The sequence below is a fragment of the Ochotona curzoniae genome, unplaced genomic scaffold (genome assembly GCF_017591425.1).
Source record: "Ochotona curzoniae isolate NIBS_2020 unplaced genomic scaffold, NIBS_Ocur_1.0 contig_2861, whole genome shotgun sequence".
Lineage (NCBI taxonomy): Eukaryota > Metazoa > Chordata > Mammalia > Lagomorpha > Ochotonidae > Ochotona > Ochotona curzoniae.
The window spans coordinates 341,458-360,543 of record NW_024465620.1 but is presented as its reverse complement, the minus strand read 5'-3'; the positions used below and the strand labels follow the sequence as shown (position 1 = coordinate 360,543).

The following is a 19,086-nucleotide window of genomic DNA, read 5'->3' as shown; positions in this document are numbered from 1 at the left end:
TCAGTCAGGGATCCCTGGGCGTCAGGGCCTAGGATGGGAGGTGCAGGTGGGGCAGTGAGGATGATGGTACTCAGCTGTGCTGGCGGGGGGCAGGGTCCCCTACTCCCCATCTTTGTGCTCAACTTCGGCAGCAGGGCCCTGTCCATCCGCCAGTCTTCCATCTGTCCTAGACCACAGCAAGAGCTGGGTCAGCCTGAAGCCAGGCACCAGGAGCTTCAGCCGGGTCTCCCCGGTGGGTAGCAGAGACCCCCCGTCCCTGGACCATCATCTGATGCCTTAGCAGGTGCCTTAGCTGTGCTGGCACTCCAAGCAATGCAGCTGTGCCCCAACGTTTGGTCCCCTTTTGGGGTTCTTTCAGTCATAACACATTACAGTTCCCCCTTGTACCTGAAGGGCCACAGTGTGCTGTAGAGTCCAATTTGGTAGGAGGCTGATTTTATATTTTATTTTTAAAAGATTATTTTTATTGCAAAGTGAGATATACAAAGAGGAGAGAGAGGAAGATCTTCTGCCTGTTGATTCACGGCTGGTGCTGAATCAATCGGAAGCCAGGAGCCAAGAGCCTCTTCTGGGTTTGCCATGTGGGTGCAGGGCTCCAAGGCTTTGAGCCGTCCTTGACTGCTTTCCCAGGCCACAGGCAGGGAGCTGGATGGGAAGCGGGGTGGCTGGAATTAAAACCAGCACCCATATGGGATCCTGGCACATTGAAGGCAAGAGCTTTAGCTGCTAGGCTATCACGCCGGGCTCTTATTTATTTTTTGTTAAGATTTATACATTTATCTGAAAGGTAGAGTTACAGAGAGGGAGTGAATGAGTGAGAGCCAGGCCTGACCCAGGAGCCTGGAAACCCATCAGGGTCTTTCGTGTGGGTGCAGGGACCCAAGCACTTGGCATCTTGTGCTGCCCTCCCGGGCGCATTAGCAAGGAGCTGGGTCAGAATTGGAGCAGTCGGGACCTGAACTAGCACCCATATGGGAGGCCAAGATTGCAGGTGATGGCTTAACCCACCACACCACAGCACGTGCCCTAGGGCCCTGATGTGTACTGGCTCCTGGGCAGAGCAGGGACTGTGGAAGGGAGAGTCCAGGCAAGGAGGTGGCCATGGTCCAAGGTCAGATGACGGGGGTCCTGGCAGATGGTGGCAGAAGTGAGGGAGGGAAGCCCCTGGGGAGGTGGCTGGCTCGGGTGTGCAGGGGTGGGAGGTAGGAGCAGGTGGGGTCAGGTGTGGAACCCCAGGGGAGCCCCAGGGGATACACAGAACGCTTGGGTCTGTTCCCCATGCCTGGATCCTACCTGGGGCATGGCTGCAAGGTCACACCTCCTGGCTGGGGTAAACCCGTCCTCTGTAAAGTGGTGAGCTAAGTCGGTGGATGCAAACGGACTAAAATCGAGGGCCTCTGGTGGATTTTGTATTATTGGTGTTTCCGGAAGCCCCTTCAGGTCTCTCCTGGAAGCTTTCTAGAACTTAACTTTGGGAAGCCCTTCTTGCTCCCCGTCTCCACTTGGCTGCTGCAAAACTGGCCCAGGCTCCCCATGCCCCTCCCTGGTGTCCTGGGGCCGAGGGGTGGGTGCAGTAACTGACTGTCCCGGCAGGCGGAAGGCTCGAACTCGCGCAGCCCCCGGCTAGGTTTGTCAGCACCTGCTCCTGCGGGCAGGGCTGCGGCGCTCTGCTGACCCCTGGTGGCCGCTGGGAAGAGCGCGGCCCCTGGCTTGGCAGAGTTGGGGGGCTCACCCTGGGGTCGTTAAGGAAAGGCCCCGTCCCCACCCGCGGCTCCGTCCTGGCTTCAGGCTTGAGCATGCTCGTACAACGCTGGACCTGGCTCAGCGCTTTTTAAACAGTGATGTTTTATTTCTCATGGAGTTAGAGACCTTCATTTGTTTAATCTCCTAAAAAAAAAAACATTCCATGTACCGATGTAGCTAAAGCTGGGCCAGGCTGCAGCCAGGTGTTAAGCTACTGCATCCAGGGGCCAGTGCCGTAGCTTAGTTAAGCCTCCACCTGTAGTGCCAGTATCCCTTATGGATGCTGGTTCAAGTCCCAGCTGCTCTGCTTCTTACCCAGTTTCCTGCTAAGGCGCCTGAGAAAGCAGTGGAGGATGGCCCAAGTGCTTGGGCCCTGCACCCACCTGGGAGGCGTGGAAGAAGCTCCTGGCTTCAGATCAGCGCAGTCCTGAATGTTGTGGCCATTTGAGGAATGCATCTGTGGGGTGGGAGCCCTGGGGAAGAGCAGCCTCTGGGTGGGAGGGGGAGCACCCCACCGCCCCAGAGGTCTCTGGCTTGTGGGGAACCAGCTTAGGGAAGGGGTTGGCTTGGAGGGGCCAGGAGGCAGGTGTTGGAGCAGAGAGCATGTGGGAGAGCTTGGTTTATCCCTTGGGCATTGTCAAAGTCAAGGCCTGCAAAGGGACCCACCCTCCCTGCAGGAATCCCCTCCCAGCTCTCTACCAAGTGGTGCTGGCTGAGGCACCCGAGACAGGAATGGTGAGAGCTTGAGCAGAAGCATGCCAAGTTCCAGCTGCATATCAGCTTTGAAAAATAGGTTAGGCCCCAGCACTGCGGGCAGTGGGCAAAGTTTCCGCCTGCAATGCTGGCATCCCGCATGGGTGCCAGTTCGTATCTCAGCTGTTCTACTTTGGGTCCAGTTCCCTGCTTAACGCACCTGGGAAGACAGCAGGAAAACAGCCTAAGGACTTGGTCCCTGTGCCCACGTGGGGGACCTGCATGGTTCTGGAAGCACCAAGGAATGGGCAGTTTTCAGAGGACACCGATTGGGCCGCACACTGAGGATGCAGTGCAGTGGGGACCTTTGTCTGCCTGGCCAAGACTTCACGGGCCAACAGGCACCTGAGGGCGTGGCTTCTCCAGGACCAGCCAGGCACAGGTGCCTAGCAGCTGCAGCAGCTCCTGCTCCCAGTACCGAATCAGGAGCTATGAGGGGCTGCAGGCAGCCAGGGTGCGGGGAGCTGGACTTCGGCTGCGATACCCAGGTCATGGCTCGAGGTACTGCCGGGAAGTAGACACCAGGAGCCCAGAAGCCCAAGGGGTAAGGAGGGCATGGGGACCAGCAGTGCCTCAACAAAAGGGGTCTTTCTTGGGGGTGGTGTTGCCGAGGCTTCGCCGAGGGGCTGTCCTGTGCAGTGTGGCGGATGGCCCGTTCCAGCACGGGGGCTGCATGGCCCTTGGCTCCAAGGCCCGGGTCCCTCCGCCAGCAAGGTCAAGTGTGGCTTTCGGTCTTCTTGAACATGGGTGTGGCACCTGTCCTAGTACTCAGCCTTTCTCCCTCTGCCCCCCGCCTTGCTGGGCACCCCTAACGAGGTGGCTTTAGCTGGAAGCTGGGGTCTGGTCCCTGGGGCTTGTGGGAAGTGCTGTGATAGGAAAGCCTGGGGGATGAGGGGTTAGAAATATAGAGTCATGGGAGACAAGCTGGAGGGAGGCAAGGGGGTGGCTCCGGGGCCACGGGACTGGGGGCCCCTTCAGCTCGCTCAGCTTTTTTTTTTTTTACAAGATTGATTTATTAACTATGATACATATCACATAAGGCCTTTTCAGGATTTTTTTTTTTTTTACACCATTCCCATTGAGACAAGTACAATACTTTGTAGCAAATACATGATTTTAAAAAACAAAACCAAACAAAAACACCTCTGTCCGAGATGCTTCAGCCGCGGGAGGCTGACCATGCACTAACGGGGCCGGGGCCGCCACGGAGCCGCGCTCCTACACCGACTAGAGGCTGCCCTGGCAGGTGCCCGCAGGGGCCAGGGGTGCCTTCCTACACACAGCAGCTCCACTTCCGCAGCACGACAGAACTGTGGGCACACGGCCAGACTACGACACATCTCAATACCATTCATAAGTTTTTTTCTCAGGAAACTCAAAATATCTGTTAATTCGACATATATAAAGATCATTTGACATGTGAAAATACAAGTACCAGAAAAATAAGCCGGCAGCAGCGCTGTTCCAAATTTTCCAACACATTTTATTCCCATACAATGCTGAGACACTTGCTTCCTTTAAAATGTACACAGGGAACAAGACTTTTTTTTAATGCAAACAATAACTTATGCCCTGTCTTGACCACATGGAAATGCAGTGGCCTGGCTGCTCGGGAGAGGGGTGACACAGGCAGCTTGGCAAGTTGCCCCCGTGTGGGCTCCATCCTACACAGACCATGGACTCTGGGTGTCTCCATGCCACAAGCCCATCGGCAAAGCCCTGCTGAATCCCCTCCTGGAAAGCAGGAGCCCAGAGCTGGCCACTGCCTTCAGGCCCACAGTTCTCATTGGAGGGGGCAGCCTGTGACCAACAGGCTGGCAACCAAGGGGGTGCTGGTCTCAAGGGAATTTTTTTGGTCCCTCCTGGCAGGGCGCTGCACCTGTGTCAAGCTCGGTCCTCACTGGGACAGACCCAGAGCCCTGCCCCTGCGCCTCCCATTTCAAGCTGGATGGATGCAGGGGCTCCCAGAGTTGTGGGGCCCATCTCCCTGTTGGAAACAGCCAGTGTTGGGAGAACCACCTGGAGGAGATTCCCAGCCAGGTCACTAGCCCGCACCCCTGGGCTTGCCTCTGTCACCATCAGATGCCCCAGGGCTGCTGTCAGTCTCAGACCCCTGCCATTAGGCTGCACAATCCCACAGTATGTGACATCCCCGTGGCCCCCCAGGTGCGCCCCCTTCCACCATTGCCAACTCAGGGCTGCGGGTCTCCCCACCTCAGGCTAGAGCAGCAAAGGGGCTGCAGAGCTTGCAGATGCAACAGAAATGAGGCCCGTCCACCCCCACCCCGAGCCCTGGCCATGCTGCAGCTGATGAGGGGTGATGTGGCCGGCGGGGGCTCCCAGGGTGGGCTCGGGAAGTTGTGCAGGGTAAAGGTAGGAAACACAGCCGTCCCCTCTCTCCTGCTGCTCCTCTCCGCGTCTCCCTCGCTTCCCGGAAAGGCTGACCAGGCAAGCAGAACAAGAGGCATTGCTGGCCGCCCAGCGGCTGGGCCTTGTGGACTGGGGGATCTGGAGGCCCACCTACCAACCTCAGCCTGCAGCAGCCCCCCAGGAGGCAAGAGAGAGCCCCACCCAACACCACCCTGGCCCAGGATGCACTGGGACATCATGTTCCGAGGGGTGACTTAGTGTGGCCAAGCACCGTGTTTTGGGGAGACAGCCAGCTTGCACAAAGGGGCTCAGGGAGCTGGGGGTCGTCCACAGGGCCGGCCCAGCCGGAGCAAACCACAGATGCAGAGTCTTAAAGTGCAATGAGACCGAAGCTGTGGCGGGGCACTCGCTACCCCTCCCAGGGTACCTTAGTGTGGGCAGCAGGCCATCCAAGGGGTGGCACTGGGGACAGGTGGGCTTGCTGGCCCTAGGACCATGAGAGGCGTCCCCATGTACCCTCAGGTGGCCTCCAGGGCCTGGATCAAAGGAACCCACTCGACCACCCCAGTGGACCCCTTCGGCTGTCTGCATCCTCTGCGCACGCACAACAGTCCATGTAGTGTTTCAATAACCATGTAGTGTGTTGGAAGGCTGGCACCCAGCACCCACGCTCTTCTGCCTGTCCCCCGCATGCCCCTGGCTCACACCACCTTCTATGGGAGGGGGCTTTGGTGACAGGGTACCCCGTGGTGCTGTCAGACAGCCCCCCTCCACCTGTTGGCCTCCCAGCACAAGTGGAGAGGCCAGGGGTGTACAGTTGGTTCCTTTTTTTTTTTTCTTTTAGTGACTGGAGGGCTTCTGTTTTGCTTCCAGTTTCCGTGGTTACCCAGGAACGTCTCCAGAAGGAAGCCTGTGACAAGGGGCTGCACCCTGGTCCAGCTGTGTCCCGCTGCTCTTGTCCACTGGGCGGGAATGCCAGCCTGTACCTTGAGGGGTCCCCAGGGCCCTTCCTGTGGGGGCAGCGAGCACAGGGAAGGACGGGAAGTGCCCCAGCCCCTTGGAGCAGGGGCTCCATAGGCCCAGGGTCGGGGGGCACCCCCCCGTGAAGCACAGGCACCTGGGCTGCCCCTGTGCTGGTCCGCTCCTCACAGGGCTCCACTCAGCCTCCAGACTGGGGTACTGGGCTTGGTGCCCGACAGCCCAGCTCTGGGGACTGCTGCTCCCACTGAGGTCTTGCGGAGCTGGGGAGGGGAACAGGGGCCCTTGGCCCTGCCCCAGGGGACTTGGTCTTGTTCAAGGCCGGATGCTCACCCCGGCAGAGAGAAGCCCGCTGCTCCAGCACCCGCGGCCCGGGGGGCTCAGAGCGTGTGTTCAGCCTGGAGCTGGGATGGGAGCAGGGGCTGCAGAGGGGACTGAGGGGTGGGCGGGGGCGACTGGGGGGGTGACGGTGGACTGGCAATGGGTGTGGAGGTGAGGAAGGGGCCGGTGGGTGCAGCGGCCGCGGGCGAGCCGGGCAGTGCCCCGGGCGGCTCACTGATGGGCCGATTGTAGAAGAAGAAGGGGCACTGCTGGATGAAGAGCTCCATGATGGTCTGGTAGGTGCGCGTGGCCGTGAGCGCGTCCATGGTGCTGAAGTCCGGCCGCATCAGCGTGGGCCAGAAGCAGATGGACAGGTTCTCGCTGGTCATGAGGTTCACCTTGTTGTTGTGGCTGACCCTGCGGGTGACAGCAGCCCCAGTCAGAGCCCCCGTGCCCTCCCTGACAGTGGGGACATGGCCACATGGTGCAGAGGCCCTTGAGGGGCTTGGGACTGCCGGGCCTGCCTCCCCAGGTGAGCGCAGTCAGGTGTGAGCCCGCCAGCCTTGCTCAGCCTGCCAGCCTCGCTCAGCCCGCCCTGCATCTATGATCCCAGCTGCCAATTCCTCAGAGGAATCAGCCAGAAAGTAGGAGACCTACTTGTTCAGGTGAGAGATGACGTATTTGAAGACTTCATGGTTTTCCTTTGGAAATTTCTTTAACACCTCCTTAAGGGCATGTAACTTCTGCTCCCGGTCGTTGATTTCTGAGGAGAAAGACTTTCATTGGTTAAGTCTGTGGGGCTTCTGGGCTCCAAGCTGGCACTGGGCAGTGGGGAGCCGGAGATGGGCTGCTGGTGGCTGGTACAGGTGGGCAGCCCTAAACACACTGGGCCCTCCCTGCTCTCTCCTCAAACTCAATGCCCAAGGCTGGCGCACCTGGTGGTGGCACGGGCCCAGGGGCCAGGCCAACCCCTGCATCCCAAGGCCCTGCTGAAGGGCACCACTGTGTGCCCAGGGCTTCCTGGCCCCCAGATGGAGCCATGCAGACATGCCACCATAAAGAACCCATTCTTCACTCATCCGGTTGCCCCTGGAGATAGGCATCGTGATGCAGAAAGCTGCCCACTTCCTGGCCAGCTCAGTGGGCCACACACGCCCCCGGGGAGCCCCCAGAGAGTCCTGCCCCGTCCCCACTGCCGCCCAGCCCAGGCTGTGCCCACTGCAGCTCCTGAGGTTTTAGTAGAAGGGAGATCAGAGGGAATGTCTACTCCTCCTCCTCAGGTCCAGCTCAGGCAGGGACAGTCACCTCGCTGATGAGCCATCTGGGGTGCCAAGAGACATGACATCCTGGCTTCCTGGCCCAAGAGGGTCTGGCTGCCTGGTCAGCGCATGCCTCCCTGGGCACAGCCATCTCTGGGAGCCAACAGCAGGTGGTCACAGCAGCAGCCTGAGGATTGCCCACTGGTGTGTGGCACATGTGGGGAGCCTGGGGCCATAGCCTCACGGGATGCGGGCTCCAGCCCAGCCCCCAGGTGGGCATGGGCACATATCTGAGTACAACCGCAGCAGCTGCATGACCCAATACTGGAGGGAGCCCAGGCGGGGCTGAGGGAGCTGGTGACAGGAACCCAGCTCAGAAGTGCTCCTGGCAGGTGCGTGAGGATGAAGCCGGCAGAGTGGGTTTGAGTCTTACTTGCCTCGTAACACATGGCTAAAAAAAATGAGAGCTACTCATTAAGAACAGTTACAAAGTTTGTTTGGAAGTCAGTGACGTGGTATAACACACTGCTGCCTATGATGCCAGCGTCCCACACCAGGCTATCAGTTCGAGTTCCGGCAGCTCTGCTTCCCTCCAGCTCCCTGCCAATGCACCTGGGAAGGCAGGGGACCCCTGGTTCTCCTGTGGGAGACCAACTAGGCGTGACAGCAACACTGTCCTGGGGAAGAATGGGACGGGCACCTGGCACAGAAAGTCCACAGGGGCATTTTGGGGATAACTGAACCAAGACAAAATCTGGACACAGACCAGGCAATTTAGAACAACTGAGACCCCAAGAATTTCGGGAAAAAAGGGCCAGTGGCTCCTGGAAACCTGAGGAGGAACCTTCTCGCCCTCTGCCAGCACACACAGCCCAGGGCTTGGGGGGCGGAACTCCCACAGGGTCCCCGACTACCTGCACACCTGAACCACAAGGACAGGAGGGGTCTGGCCTGGAGAATTCAGGCTGTTCTCCTGAAATCCTGAATTCTCCATGTTTCCTGCCCTACCCCTGCCATCTGTCTTGGTGTACGCAGGGCCCTTGCCCAGATGTGGGTACAGGAAACACCTCCAAACAGCCCCCTAGGCAGATGTGAGGATTGTCCCAGGAGAGTGAGAGCCCACCATCGTGCAGCCGGGTCTGTCCCACGCTGACCTTGGCACTGAGGTGCCTAGGGGCCGCAGTGTGAGCTGTGTCCTCTGCCAAATGGGCACAGGTCCCTCTGACCCCCAAGGGAAGCTGCTGGCCTCCACGGCATTGTCTGCAATGCTGACTCCTATGAATCCCAGGATCGAGCACAGTGTGACGGGGTGGCCCTGGCTGGGGTCGATACTCTGGGGCATGACCCTGTTTGTTCCACGATGTCCTGACCACGCCTTTTGCCCCTCCTGGCATCTCTGGTCCAGCCCAGCCCAGTCACCCACAGCCCACTCTTCTCAGCCTGGTCTACCCCGCTCCCCCATGTTGAAGAAGCCCTAGCTGACCATGGGGCCACGGGAAGCACAGGATGGGAAGAGGAAGTGGAGTGCCTCCACCCTTTTCCAGGCTGTAGCAGCTGCGGCAAGAAGCTGCCTCCAGGGTAGCAGCAGCTGCGGAATCCCCTTAAGGCCAGTATCGCCCCCTCTAAAGTCCCCAAAGGTGTGGTGTCAGCTGCTCCAGTGCAAACAATGGGAGCTGCTCGGGTGCTAGGATGCTACAGGCCTCTAGATGGCGCCAAGTCAAGACAAACGCACAAGGGAAAGGCTGCCCAAAGGGCCAGCTGCGGACCCAGCACCCTGCCCACCTGGGGACCAGCCGCCCTGCCTCCATCATCAGGGCACATAGCAGTGGGGCCGGTACCCCACGCTCCCACCCAGTCCGAGGTCAGGGGCTGTGGGCAGTGCAAGGCAGTGTGGGCAGAGAAAGGTGAAGGCGGCACTGGGCTGTGGAAACAACCATCAGAGGAAGTGCTATGCAGAGAGGCCACCAGGGCGGTTCAGGGTGCACTTGCCCACAAGGTCACTCAGAGGGCAGCCCCAGGACTGGAGAGCCGCTGGAGCCTGCCTCTCCTCTTCCTCACCCTTGCTGGGGCACATACAGCGTTAACCTGCAGCAGCACCCAGCGATCCTCCAGCTCACGTGGCTGCAGGGCCCGCCCCGGGCCCGTCCCTGTCCTGGGTAGGCGAAGGGAAGGCAGAGCTCTGGCAAGCGGAGCACTCGGGGGGCCTGCAGCTCCTGTTCCCCGCAAACTCCCTCCAGCCCAGCACTCACTGTGTGCCTCTACCAGGTCGCTCTGCATGTTGTACGGGACCAGCGGGTCCGGCAGCTCCGAGAAGAAACTCTTCATGGCCCCGGCCACAGTGTTCACAGTGAAGTCTTTCTCTGCCAAGTCCAGGTTGTGGTCTAAAAGAAGGGTGGAGGGGTGAGGCCAGGTGGGCATAGCAGGAACATGCGGGGCTTGGAACCAGCAGACAGGCGAGCAACTGGGATCCCAGAGCTATTCCTCCACCGCCCGCCCCCTGCTTTCTGTGCTGGTCATCCCCCCCGCAACCCCTATCAGGGACAAAGGTGCAGCTGGCCCACTTCCAGAAGAGTGAGAACAACTAAGATTGTGGCTGCTGGCCCGGAACCCGGCCCTGACATGCTCTTACACGGTCAGTCACCTCTGCCCCTCCTGTGCCCTGCTGCCTGCCCACCTCTTCACCCCCAGGGTCCAGAACCTTTGTGCCAAGTTAATGGGGGGAGGAAGCCCTTGCAAGGCACCCGGCAGTCTCCAGGCTGCAGCTCAGCCGCCATGACACGCGGGGGCAGGACTCTAGTTCTCTCACAGACCTCCTCATCCCTGTGGCCCCAGCACCCCTCATGGCATTGCCAGCACCCTTGGCCGCGCCTTCGCCTTACCCTGGTCGAACTGCCTCTGCAGACTCTCCATCTCCGACTTGTTCCCGCTGACCCGGTAGATCCCCTCCGTGCTCAGCCCTGCAGGAGACAGCACAGGTATCAAGCCTTGGGGTGCAGGCTCCTGTTAGGGGCTCTCAGGGTCCTGTGGCTGATCCAGGGGCTCAACCCCTCCCCAGCTGATCTCACTAGTAACTTCAAAAGTACTTGTTCTATGGTAAAAATGAGAATAGCACAGATACACAGGAGCTAACAGCCACCTCTGTCTCCGTACATTCTGATGCACACGTGACTGAGGCTGGCACTGTGTTGCAGTGGGTAGGGCCACTGTCTCAGACACCAGCGTCACATATGAGTGCTGGTTCAAATCTTGGCTGCTCCACTTCCCTTCCACCTAATGGCGGGAGAAGCAGCAGAGGATGGCCCAAGTGCTTGGGCCCTTGCCACCCCTGTGGAAGAGTTAGAAGAAGCTCCTGGCTTCAGCCTGGCCTAGCCCTGGTTTTTGTGCTCATCTGAGGAATGAGCCAGTAGATGAACCAGTGGGTCTCTATCTTCCCTCTCATTCTGTAACTCTGACTAAAGCTGTAACATTACCAAAATCACTTCATATTATAATTTTTTAAATTAAAAAAGAACTTTATTTGGAAGTTAAGAATTAGAGATGGGCAGACAGACACACACAGAGACAAAGCTCTCGGCCTGCTGGCTCACTTCTCAGATGAGCCAGGTCAAAGCTGAGAGCCCAGAGTCTCTCCTGGTCTCCCATGCAGGTGCAGGGACCAAAGGACTTGCACTGTATTTTGGCGTTTTCCCAGGCACACCAGCAGGAGCTAGGTTGGAAATGGAGCAGCAAACTTGAAAAAGCAGAGCTCACACTGGATGATGGCTGGCCCCCAATCGACTTGTACCATGTTTTAAAGGCCACAAAGAATACAATTTAAAAAGTCTTCCCTTGGTGGTACAGTGGTGTAGCATACCACCCCTCAGCTCGTGGTGCTGCCACCCCATCTGGATGCTGGTCCTACGCAAAGCACCTGCTCCTTTTTATCACTTTTTACAACAATGTCGTGCTCTGTGGTTATCTTGAAACAGCCTGACGTAGGGACAACACCAGGCACTAGTCAGAGGGCAATAACCTGGATGAACATACAGTCAAGCCAGAGACCCACTTCCCAGGCTGCACAGGCAGCTCTCGCCAGGTCTGGGCGGGAGCTCAGCTGCAAGGGGATGCAGAGCAGTGTTTGCCGAGTCTGTTCTCCACCCCCACGAAGCAAAGCCCACTGCACAGCACGGAGATCCCAGGATGACAGGGTGGTGACGCCAAGGGGAAAACTGAGTGTGGGCCTCGTGGGTGAAGCAAGACTGCAGGCTGCCCAGGGATGTGCCCCCATGTCCCCACAGACACCAGCAACACTGTGGGCAGTACCCAGCTGATGGGACCCAGAGCTCGTGGGCTCCTGTGGGCCTGGTTCTCAGTAGTGCAGTTATTCGGGCAGCTGCCTGCCCTCAGGAGATAGAAAAGCAGTGGGTCTGGGTTCCCTGAGTCCCTGTGCTGGGTCAGGGACCTCTGTAGGACATCAGAGCAGAAGCCATCATGCCCCTGGGCCTTCAAGCTGGAAACTGCACCCAGTTGGTTGCTGGAGCAACTGAGGGTGTTGGTGTCAGGCTGGAAGAAGCTCTGCATGTGAGCCCAGCCCGGAGCCGTCCCCGCGCGTGAGCCCAGCCTGCAGTGCTCTTGTTCAGGAGATGGATGACTCCACGGCCTCTTCTACGTCTCGGAAGAGCAGCCCCAGGAAGAGAACACAGAGAGAGAAACGAGGCTTGGACAAGTACAAGCCTTGCTCTGAGAGCAGTGAGTGCCTGGCTGGGGTGTCCTGGAGCTGCCGGGATTAGAACCGGCACCCAGATGGGATCCTGGTGAGTTCAAGGCAAGGACTTTAACTGCTAGGCCACAGCACCTGGTCCATGGGTGCAGGTTCTAATCCCAGCAGCCCCACTTCCCAACCAGCTCCCTGCTTATGGCCTGGGAAAGCAGTCAAGGAGAGCCCAAGACCTTGAGACCCTGCACCCATGTGGGAAACCCAGAAGAGCTCCTGGCTCCTGGCTTCGTATCAGCATGGCTCCAGCTGTTACGGTCACTTGGGGAATGAATCATCAGATGTAAGATCTTCCTCTCAGTCTCTCCTCCTCTCTCTATATGTCTGACTTTGCAATAAAAATAAATAAATCTTTAGCAAAGCAAAACAAGACAGAACATCTTGCCCCTGGCACAGTAGCCTAGTGGCTAAAGTCCTTGCCTTGAATGCGCTGGGATCCCATATGGGCGCTGGTTCTAATCCCAGCTGCTCCATCTCCCATCCAGCTCCCTGTTTGTGGCCTGGGAAAGCAGTCAAGGATGGCCCAAAGCCTTGGGACCCTGTTCACTTGGGAGAGCCAGAAGAAGCTCCTGGCTTTGGATTGGCTCAGCCGGCCATTGCTGCTTGGGGGAGTGAACCAGTGGACAGAAGATTTTTCTCTCTGTATATCTGCCTTTGCAATTAAAAAAAAATTTCTTTTTAAAAGAAACATCTTATTTTTTTGCTTTGTGATACATACACAGAGTGCTCAACCACTGGTCCATCGTCTAAATGCTGGCAACTGCTGGGGCCGAGTTCTCTCACAGCAAGTGGTGAGGACCCCGGGAGACTGCAGCAGGAAGCTGGAGCAGAAGCGGAGCTGACTTGGGACCAGGCACTTCAACATGGGGAGTGGGCGTCCCGAGCAGGGCCTCTGTGCTGACTGCCTGTCCCCAAACTTCTCTTTTCATTTGCCATACACTTCTTGAATTACTCTCATACAAAAACCAAATGCTTAAACAGTTTAGGAGCGGAGCAATCTGGACAGGTCCCTCTAACTGCTCTTCCCTGGCAACCCTGATCCTTGGTGCGAGCCAGCAGAGCCCTCTGCACCTGGGCAGGGCCTCCCAGGGCAGGCACGTGCACACCCAAGGCAGCTCCTAAGCATCAGTAATCAGCAATCCGGCATTTCCTGTCACTGGAGTGTATGTTTATTTCACAAAACTGCCTTTAAAATAACAATTCCACCACTGTTGTACATAACACCATGGCATAATTTAGGAAAGGTATCATTGGCTTGGCCAGCACAATTCACTCCAACTACTAATTAGACCTCAATTACAACATAAGCAAACCCAAGAGCAGACGGCAAACCCCACGCAGGGTGCTGGCAACATGGGTGCGATGCAGGCCATGGCCACAGTGAGGCGCTCATGTGTGTGCCCAGGGGCCGGGTTGGGCCGTGGCCATGGCCGAGGCGCTGCACTCCACCAGAACGCTCCTGTAGGCACTGCCCCATGGCTGCTGGCACAAGGCAGAATTCTTAGACCAAGTGTAGCTTCCACCTGCCCTGGTCGTTCCAGGCTCCCAAGTCACCCGAGAAAGCTGACACCAAACTCAGTCACACCCCAACCCCAGATATCTTCAAAGAGTGACGTCACCAAAGCGCGGTCTCTTTCAGGGCCCAACGGGTTTCAAATGTGCTCTATGTCTAAGCTGCTCTTTGGGAACAGAACAAGCAGCTCGCGCTGGCCAAGGTTACCATCTTCAAACAGCTCAGTCACCCCACACGCCAAAGCTCTGTCCCAGGTGCTCAGGAACAGCTAGGGGAAGAATGGAAACGACAGCACTGCAGACGCCCTTCTCCATGTAACTCCTCCTAGCTACAGCCGGCCCTCACTCACCAGCCTGGCCTGAACCGGGGAGCCCCCGGTTAGTGAGCAAGCACGACGGGGCTGCCGCTGGCCGGGGAAGACAGTGAACAGCAGCAACACTGATAAACACATGCGGAATGCATACCGCATCTGGGGCATGTGATGGATGCCTGCCACGTGTTCTCGCATCAGTTCTTAGATAACTCTTGAATCCCGTTTCACAGATGGGAACAGAGAGGTCAAGATCACAAGGGCAGAGCACCGCACAGTGGGATGCGAATCCTGATGCTGAGGCCTGTGTCCCGAGGCCAACATGCAGTTGGCTTGAGTACAGCCCCAGGACCTGTTTCCAGCACGTGCCTAGGCGGGGCTGGTGCCGCTGGGGGGGAAGGAGGACTGCGCTGGGCCAGCGCCCTGGCCTTCCGGCTGCCCTGGCCTTCCGGCTGCCCTGGCCTTCCGGCTGCCCTGGCCTTCCGGCTGCCCTGGCCTTCCGGCTGCGTGGCTCCTGGATTCCAGGTGCTCTAAGGGCAGGGGGCAAGGCAGAGCACACTGACACGGGACCAGTTCCTTTAGGGATTAAATATTTCTACAAAGTACTAAAGATGTTGCTTATGTGTAAGCAAGTCTAAGTAACGATGATGATACTTTTTTGAGAGGCAGACAGAAGACTCCTGTTCGCTCCCCAAATGCTCTAGAACTGGGAACTCAATTCCAGTCTCCCAGGTGGGTGGCAGGGATCAAACACTGCCTGTTCTCAGTGCTGCCTCCCAGGGTGGGCACAAGCAGGAAGCTGGAACCAAGAGCAGAGCCCACACCCAAACCCGGGCACTTAGATATGCAATGCAGGTGGGCACTGCCCGTGCCCAGAGGCGTCACCTTAACCTCGTGACACGGCTATGCACCCACACACAGCAGAGACAGACGCTCCTTCCGCGAGCATTTATCCAACACTGCATGGCAGGACATTTCCATGCTTGGTCTTCTCATGCAGGTGCCTGGCAGTGCGGCTTCTCCACAGGCTAGGATCGGCCCTGGCAGAGCCTGGCTTCCTGAGATGTCCACACAGCTCTCCCTCCTGGAGCCCCGAAGCTCTTTCCCGCTCGGTTGCTGGCCGGAAGTCTATCTGCAGTGGCCGGCTTAGGCTTTCCTCTGCTCGCTCACCCCTGGGCTGGTTCCTCTAAAGTTTCCTTTCTAGCAACAAACCAATACTTCCTCCAAGACAAACTCAGACTTGCTTATTTTTACTTTCTAAATTTAGATATAAAACCTCAGCACTTTGTCTTTAAAAAAAAAATGTAACTGGTGCTCTACAACGCTCCACGCCAGACAGGACTTAACTAAAAACAACTTCTGTAGGTTTTTCTGGAAGCTGAAAGCATTTGGTACATCAGCCCCTTCTCTTGATGTATCTGGAGGCTGCTGGGAACTCAGAGGCCAGCAAGCTCACCTCAAACGCCAGCAAGTCCCAGGCCTGAGCTCTCAGCGGGCCAAGTGACGGCAGTCTCCCCCCACCGCTGCACACCTCTGCAGCCCTTGGCCACCCCCACATGGGCTGACGGGAAGCGGGAGGACTGGAGTGACAGTCCTCACCACCGTGCCTATTCCTTCTCCGTGGTGGTAAATGCATGGATAGATCTTAGTGCCACTTCCCAGGGAGTGGCCACTCTACTGATGAGCGAAGCGAAGGTGGGCAGGCCTGGGTGAGCTTTGCTCATCTGATTGTCACAGGATGGCATCAATGAGGCGGGCCCACGGGGCAAGGTCTGCAGCTCTTCTCCCTTTTCTCTGCACCCACAAGCCTCAGCACTGGTGTCTGCCTGTAGGCACGCCTGTGCTGAGAGCTGAGCCACGACGTGCCCGTCTGCAGACCCACTGGGGCCTGGGACCAAGTGGCCTTGGTCCTCTCAAAGCCAGGTGAGCAGCATCCATCAGGACCCTGTGCAGATGCTGTGAGAGGGAGGGAAGCTCACACAAGTGAAAGCACGCAGCACCACAAGTGCATGATGTGGCAATGACAATAGTAGAACAGCAATGATGCCAGCCAACCCTCCCCTGAGGCCTGGCTGCTGCTGGCACTGCTACAGCTTTGCTGCTGGAAGGGTCAGTGTATCTTCCCAGGATTCTGAGGGGAACAGAGCTTTTTTTCTCATCTGTGGACAGCAAAGGCAGCCCAGAGATGCCAAGATGCACTGCCACCGCCCTGGAGCTGCAGACTGACAGCCAGGATTTTTCTCTAAATTTTACTTATTTTTTCATTTTATTTCAAGGTGCAGAGTCAGAGAAAAGTTCTTCCACCTGCTGGCTCAATCCCCAGATGCCACATAGTCAGGGCTGGGCCAGACCGAAGAATGCCAGGAGGCCATGTGGGTTGCAGGGCCTAACGCTGCTATGTCCCAGGCAGTGTGACAGCGACGTGAACTCGCCAGGTGGCATCTCAGGCCTCTGCTCACTGAAACCTGGCTCTAGTGACAGAGCGAGGACACTCCCTGCCCGCCCAGGCTAGCTCCCTTAAATATTCCATGTAGGACACTGCATTCAGGCCTGTCCCCACGGTTCACATGCAATTCCCATTCTGTTGACCAGGCAGATGCACGTCTCAGGTTTCTCATCAGTGAGCTATGGGGCTGCGGGGGGAGCCCGAGGAGATGTCTGCTGCCCCGTGGTAGTGGCGGTAGTGGACAGCTCCCTGCCCACTCCACCACAAAGGCTTCATGCATTGCACCGAAGCCACGCCCGCGGCCTGCAGCTTCCTTGCCCTGACTCTTTGCAACACCAGGGTCCCTTGTCGTCTCCCCTGTCAGTGGCCTTCCCTGGGAATTCCAATGGATGGCTTCTGCCAAGGCCCAACCACTTTCCCCATGATGGAACGCATTCTTGTGCCACCACAGCCTTGGCACATGGAGCACAGGCCGAGCCCAGCATCAGAGGGCTAAGGAGGGGTGACCAAGGTCTCACACTAAGTCTGGAGCAGCATGTGGTCCTGGCAGGTGGCCCAGACTCATAAGCTGCTCCAGTCTTTACTGACCAGTGGGGATGGGGTTTCTGCACTCCTCTCTGAGCCAAACACAGGTCTGCGTTTTCCCTGACTTCCAAGAAAATGTCCACCCTCATGCCATAATTAAGAAACCCTGTTACCTGAGGGAACTCCACTCAGGCCACCTCTGGCTGGTTCTGTGCCTACTCAGGAGGGACAGCACTGGGAGCCACTGTCACGGTGAGCAGGGGCAGCCTGTCCTGCCAGTATATCGTGTCCACCCGTCTGTGTGACATGGCCCCGGGAGGGGCTGGAGAAGGGAAGTCCAGCGCAATACTGTGGGGAGCTGAGGAGCAGCACCACAGTTAGGGCGCCCCTGGCTGCACAGAGGACAGAGGCACTGCCGGCCAGCATGCAGAGCCCACGCCACACGGACACCACCACGTCAGGCCGGGTGCCATTCCATAGCATGCCGGTGGAAAAGCTGCCAGAGGACACAGGTTGCTCTTGGGCAGGCACAGCTTCCTGCAGTGACCACAGCAGGGCCATCCATGGCAGGCTCAGGCCCTTCCGTTCCTGGCCTCCCTCTCTGCCCTGAGAAAGAACTCCCACTGTCAGAATACCACAAACGTTGGGCAGCAAAGCGGTTCCCTGACCCAATGCTCAGTACAAAACACAAGTGACAGAATGTGGCCCTGGGGATTTTGTCACCATGCTCAAGCCCGCCTCCTGCCCCTCCCACTTCACTTATACCCCATGGCCCTGTGGGGTCTCAAAGCGCAAACCCCGTCCTGCCTCGGGGCTGCCTGCTGGCAGTGGCTCCCTCAGTCCTGTCAGGGACTGCCTGCTTTGCGGCAGTTCTGACAGCTGGGCCAGGCACAGACACAGCGCCATTTCCACCAAGGAGATCTGGTCCCAGTACTGAGTTCCAGCAGCACACACTCCTCCTGGACTTTGCATGGCTCTGGGCAGCAGCCAGTGGCCCTGGCCGATTGTGGGATTATCTGCCGAATGTCGGTGCCCCTGGACACGCCAAGTCTGAGCAAACAGAGGGTGGGCTGCACCTGGGATTCCTCTTGCGAAGGTGTCCAGAGCGGAGCACACGCTTCCACAGCTGCAGGAAACGAAGCGGGCTCCAGGAGTCGCTCTCCAACTGCCTTGTGGCCTGTGCGCCTGCCTTGCTTGTTGTGGGTATTGAGGTGCTTTTCCCACAGAGCCTCTGCCTCTCTTCCCTGTTGAACTCGCTCGTCTGACTGCCAGCCACTGGTGGCCAGTGAGTCTCCAAGAATGGCCCCTCTCCCTGAAGCTGGCCCAAGCTCTGCTGGTGGGCTCACTGGTCCCCTCTCCCAGCACTGTCTTCCTACCCTCGTCAATGTAGCGACTTCACTGCCTGGCGAGCGGGCTGGGAGACACTCATGCACCTGCCAGGGCAGGGCTGGGGAAAGAGGCAGCTGGTGGGAACCTGGATGCTCAACTCCAGTATCCTGCTCAACAGCCACTAAGCCATAAGTAAACTGCTGCATTTGACAAATGGGAGTGACAGAGCCCAGAGCTGTGGTGACGTCAGAAGTTCCTGTCCAGCAGCACGCAGCACTGAGCTCAGCTGGGGTCAGCACCTGCCAGTGACCTCAGGCTTGCGGCACCTCTGCCTTCTCACACCTCTAAGAGTGCAGGAGGAGGAGTCAAGTGTAAACTCCAGCAGCAAGGCACTCCACACACAAAGGGAGTGCGTCCGTGTGTGCACAGTGGTACTGGCGGGACAGACAGACAACATAGACAGAATGCAAGAGCAAGGACCACAGGGTCTCTCCAGGCATGTAGTCTGACGGCCTTGGCACACTGCTGGGAGGCGACAGGCTGCTGTCCCTCTGGACCTTTCTGCCTGACCGGCGGGGGCCAGTAGTCTCCTCCCCTCTGAGCTGGCTCAGGGCAAGGAAAGCCTGTGGGAACTGTGTCGGGGACTTGGGCTGCCACCCAGACTATTTCTGATTTGGATGGAAGGCAGGGCCACCGACAAGCCCTACTTCTCTGGCTGCGGGGCTCTCGGGGCGGTCTGCCAGCGCACAGGGCTGGAGGAAATCCGCTTGCCATGCCGAGTCACAA

General features: G+C 58.0%; 1 protein-coding gene across 1 annotated transcript in view; it reads right to left on the bottom strand.

Moving 5' to 3' along the window:
• Positions 1 to 3,958: 3,958 nt before the first annotated feature.
• Positions 3,959 to 19,086, bottom strand: part of ARHGAP35 (Rho GTPase activating protein 35) — an 89,772-nt gene continuing 74,644 nt past the window's right edge. The window contains exons 4-7 of the mRNA XM_040977861.1: positions 10,304 to 10,381; positions 9,674 to 9,805; positions 6,823 to 6,928; positions 3,959 to 6,582 (exon numbers count right to left, since the gene is read on the bottom strand). Of these exons, the coding sequence (XP_040833795.1) occupies positions 6,225 to 6,582; positions 6,823 to 6,928; positions 9,674 to 9,805; positions 10,304 to 10,381 (674 nt within the window). The 3' untranslated portion in view covers positions 3,959 to 6,224. The remainder of the gene's footprint in view (positions 6,583 to 6,822; positions 6,929 to 9,673; positions 9,806 to 10,303; positions 10,382 to 19,086) is intronic.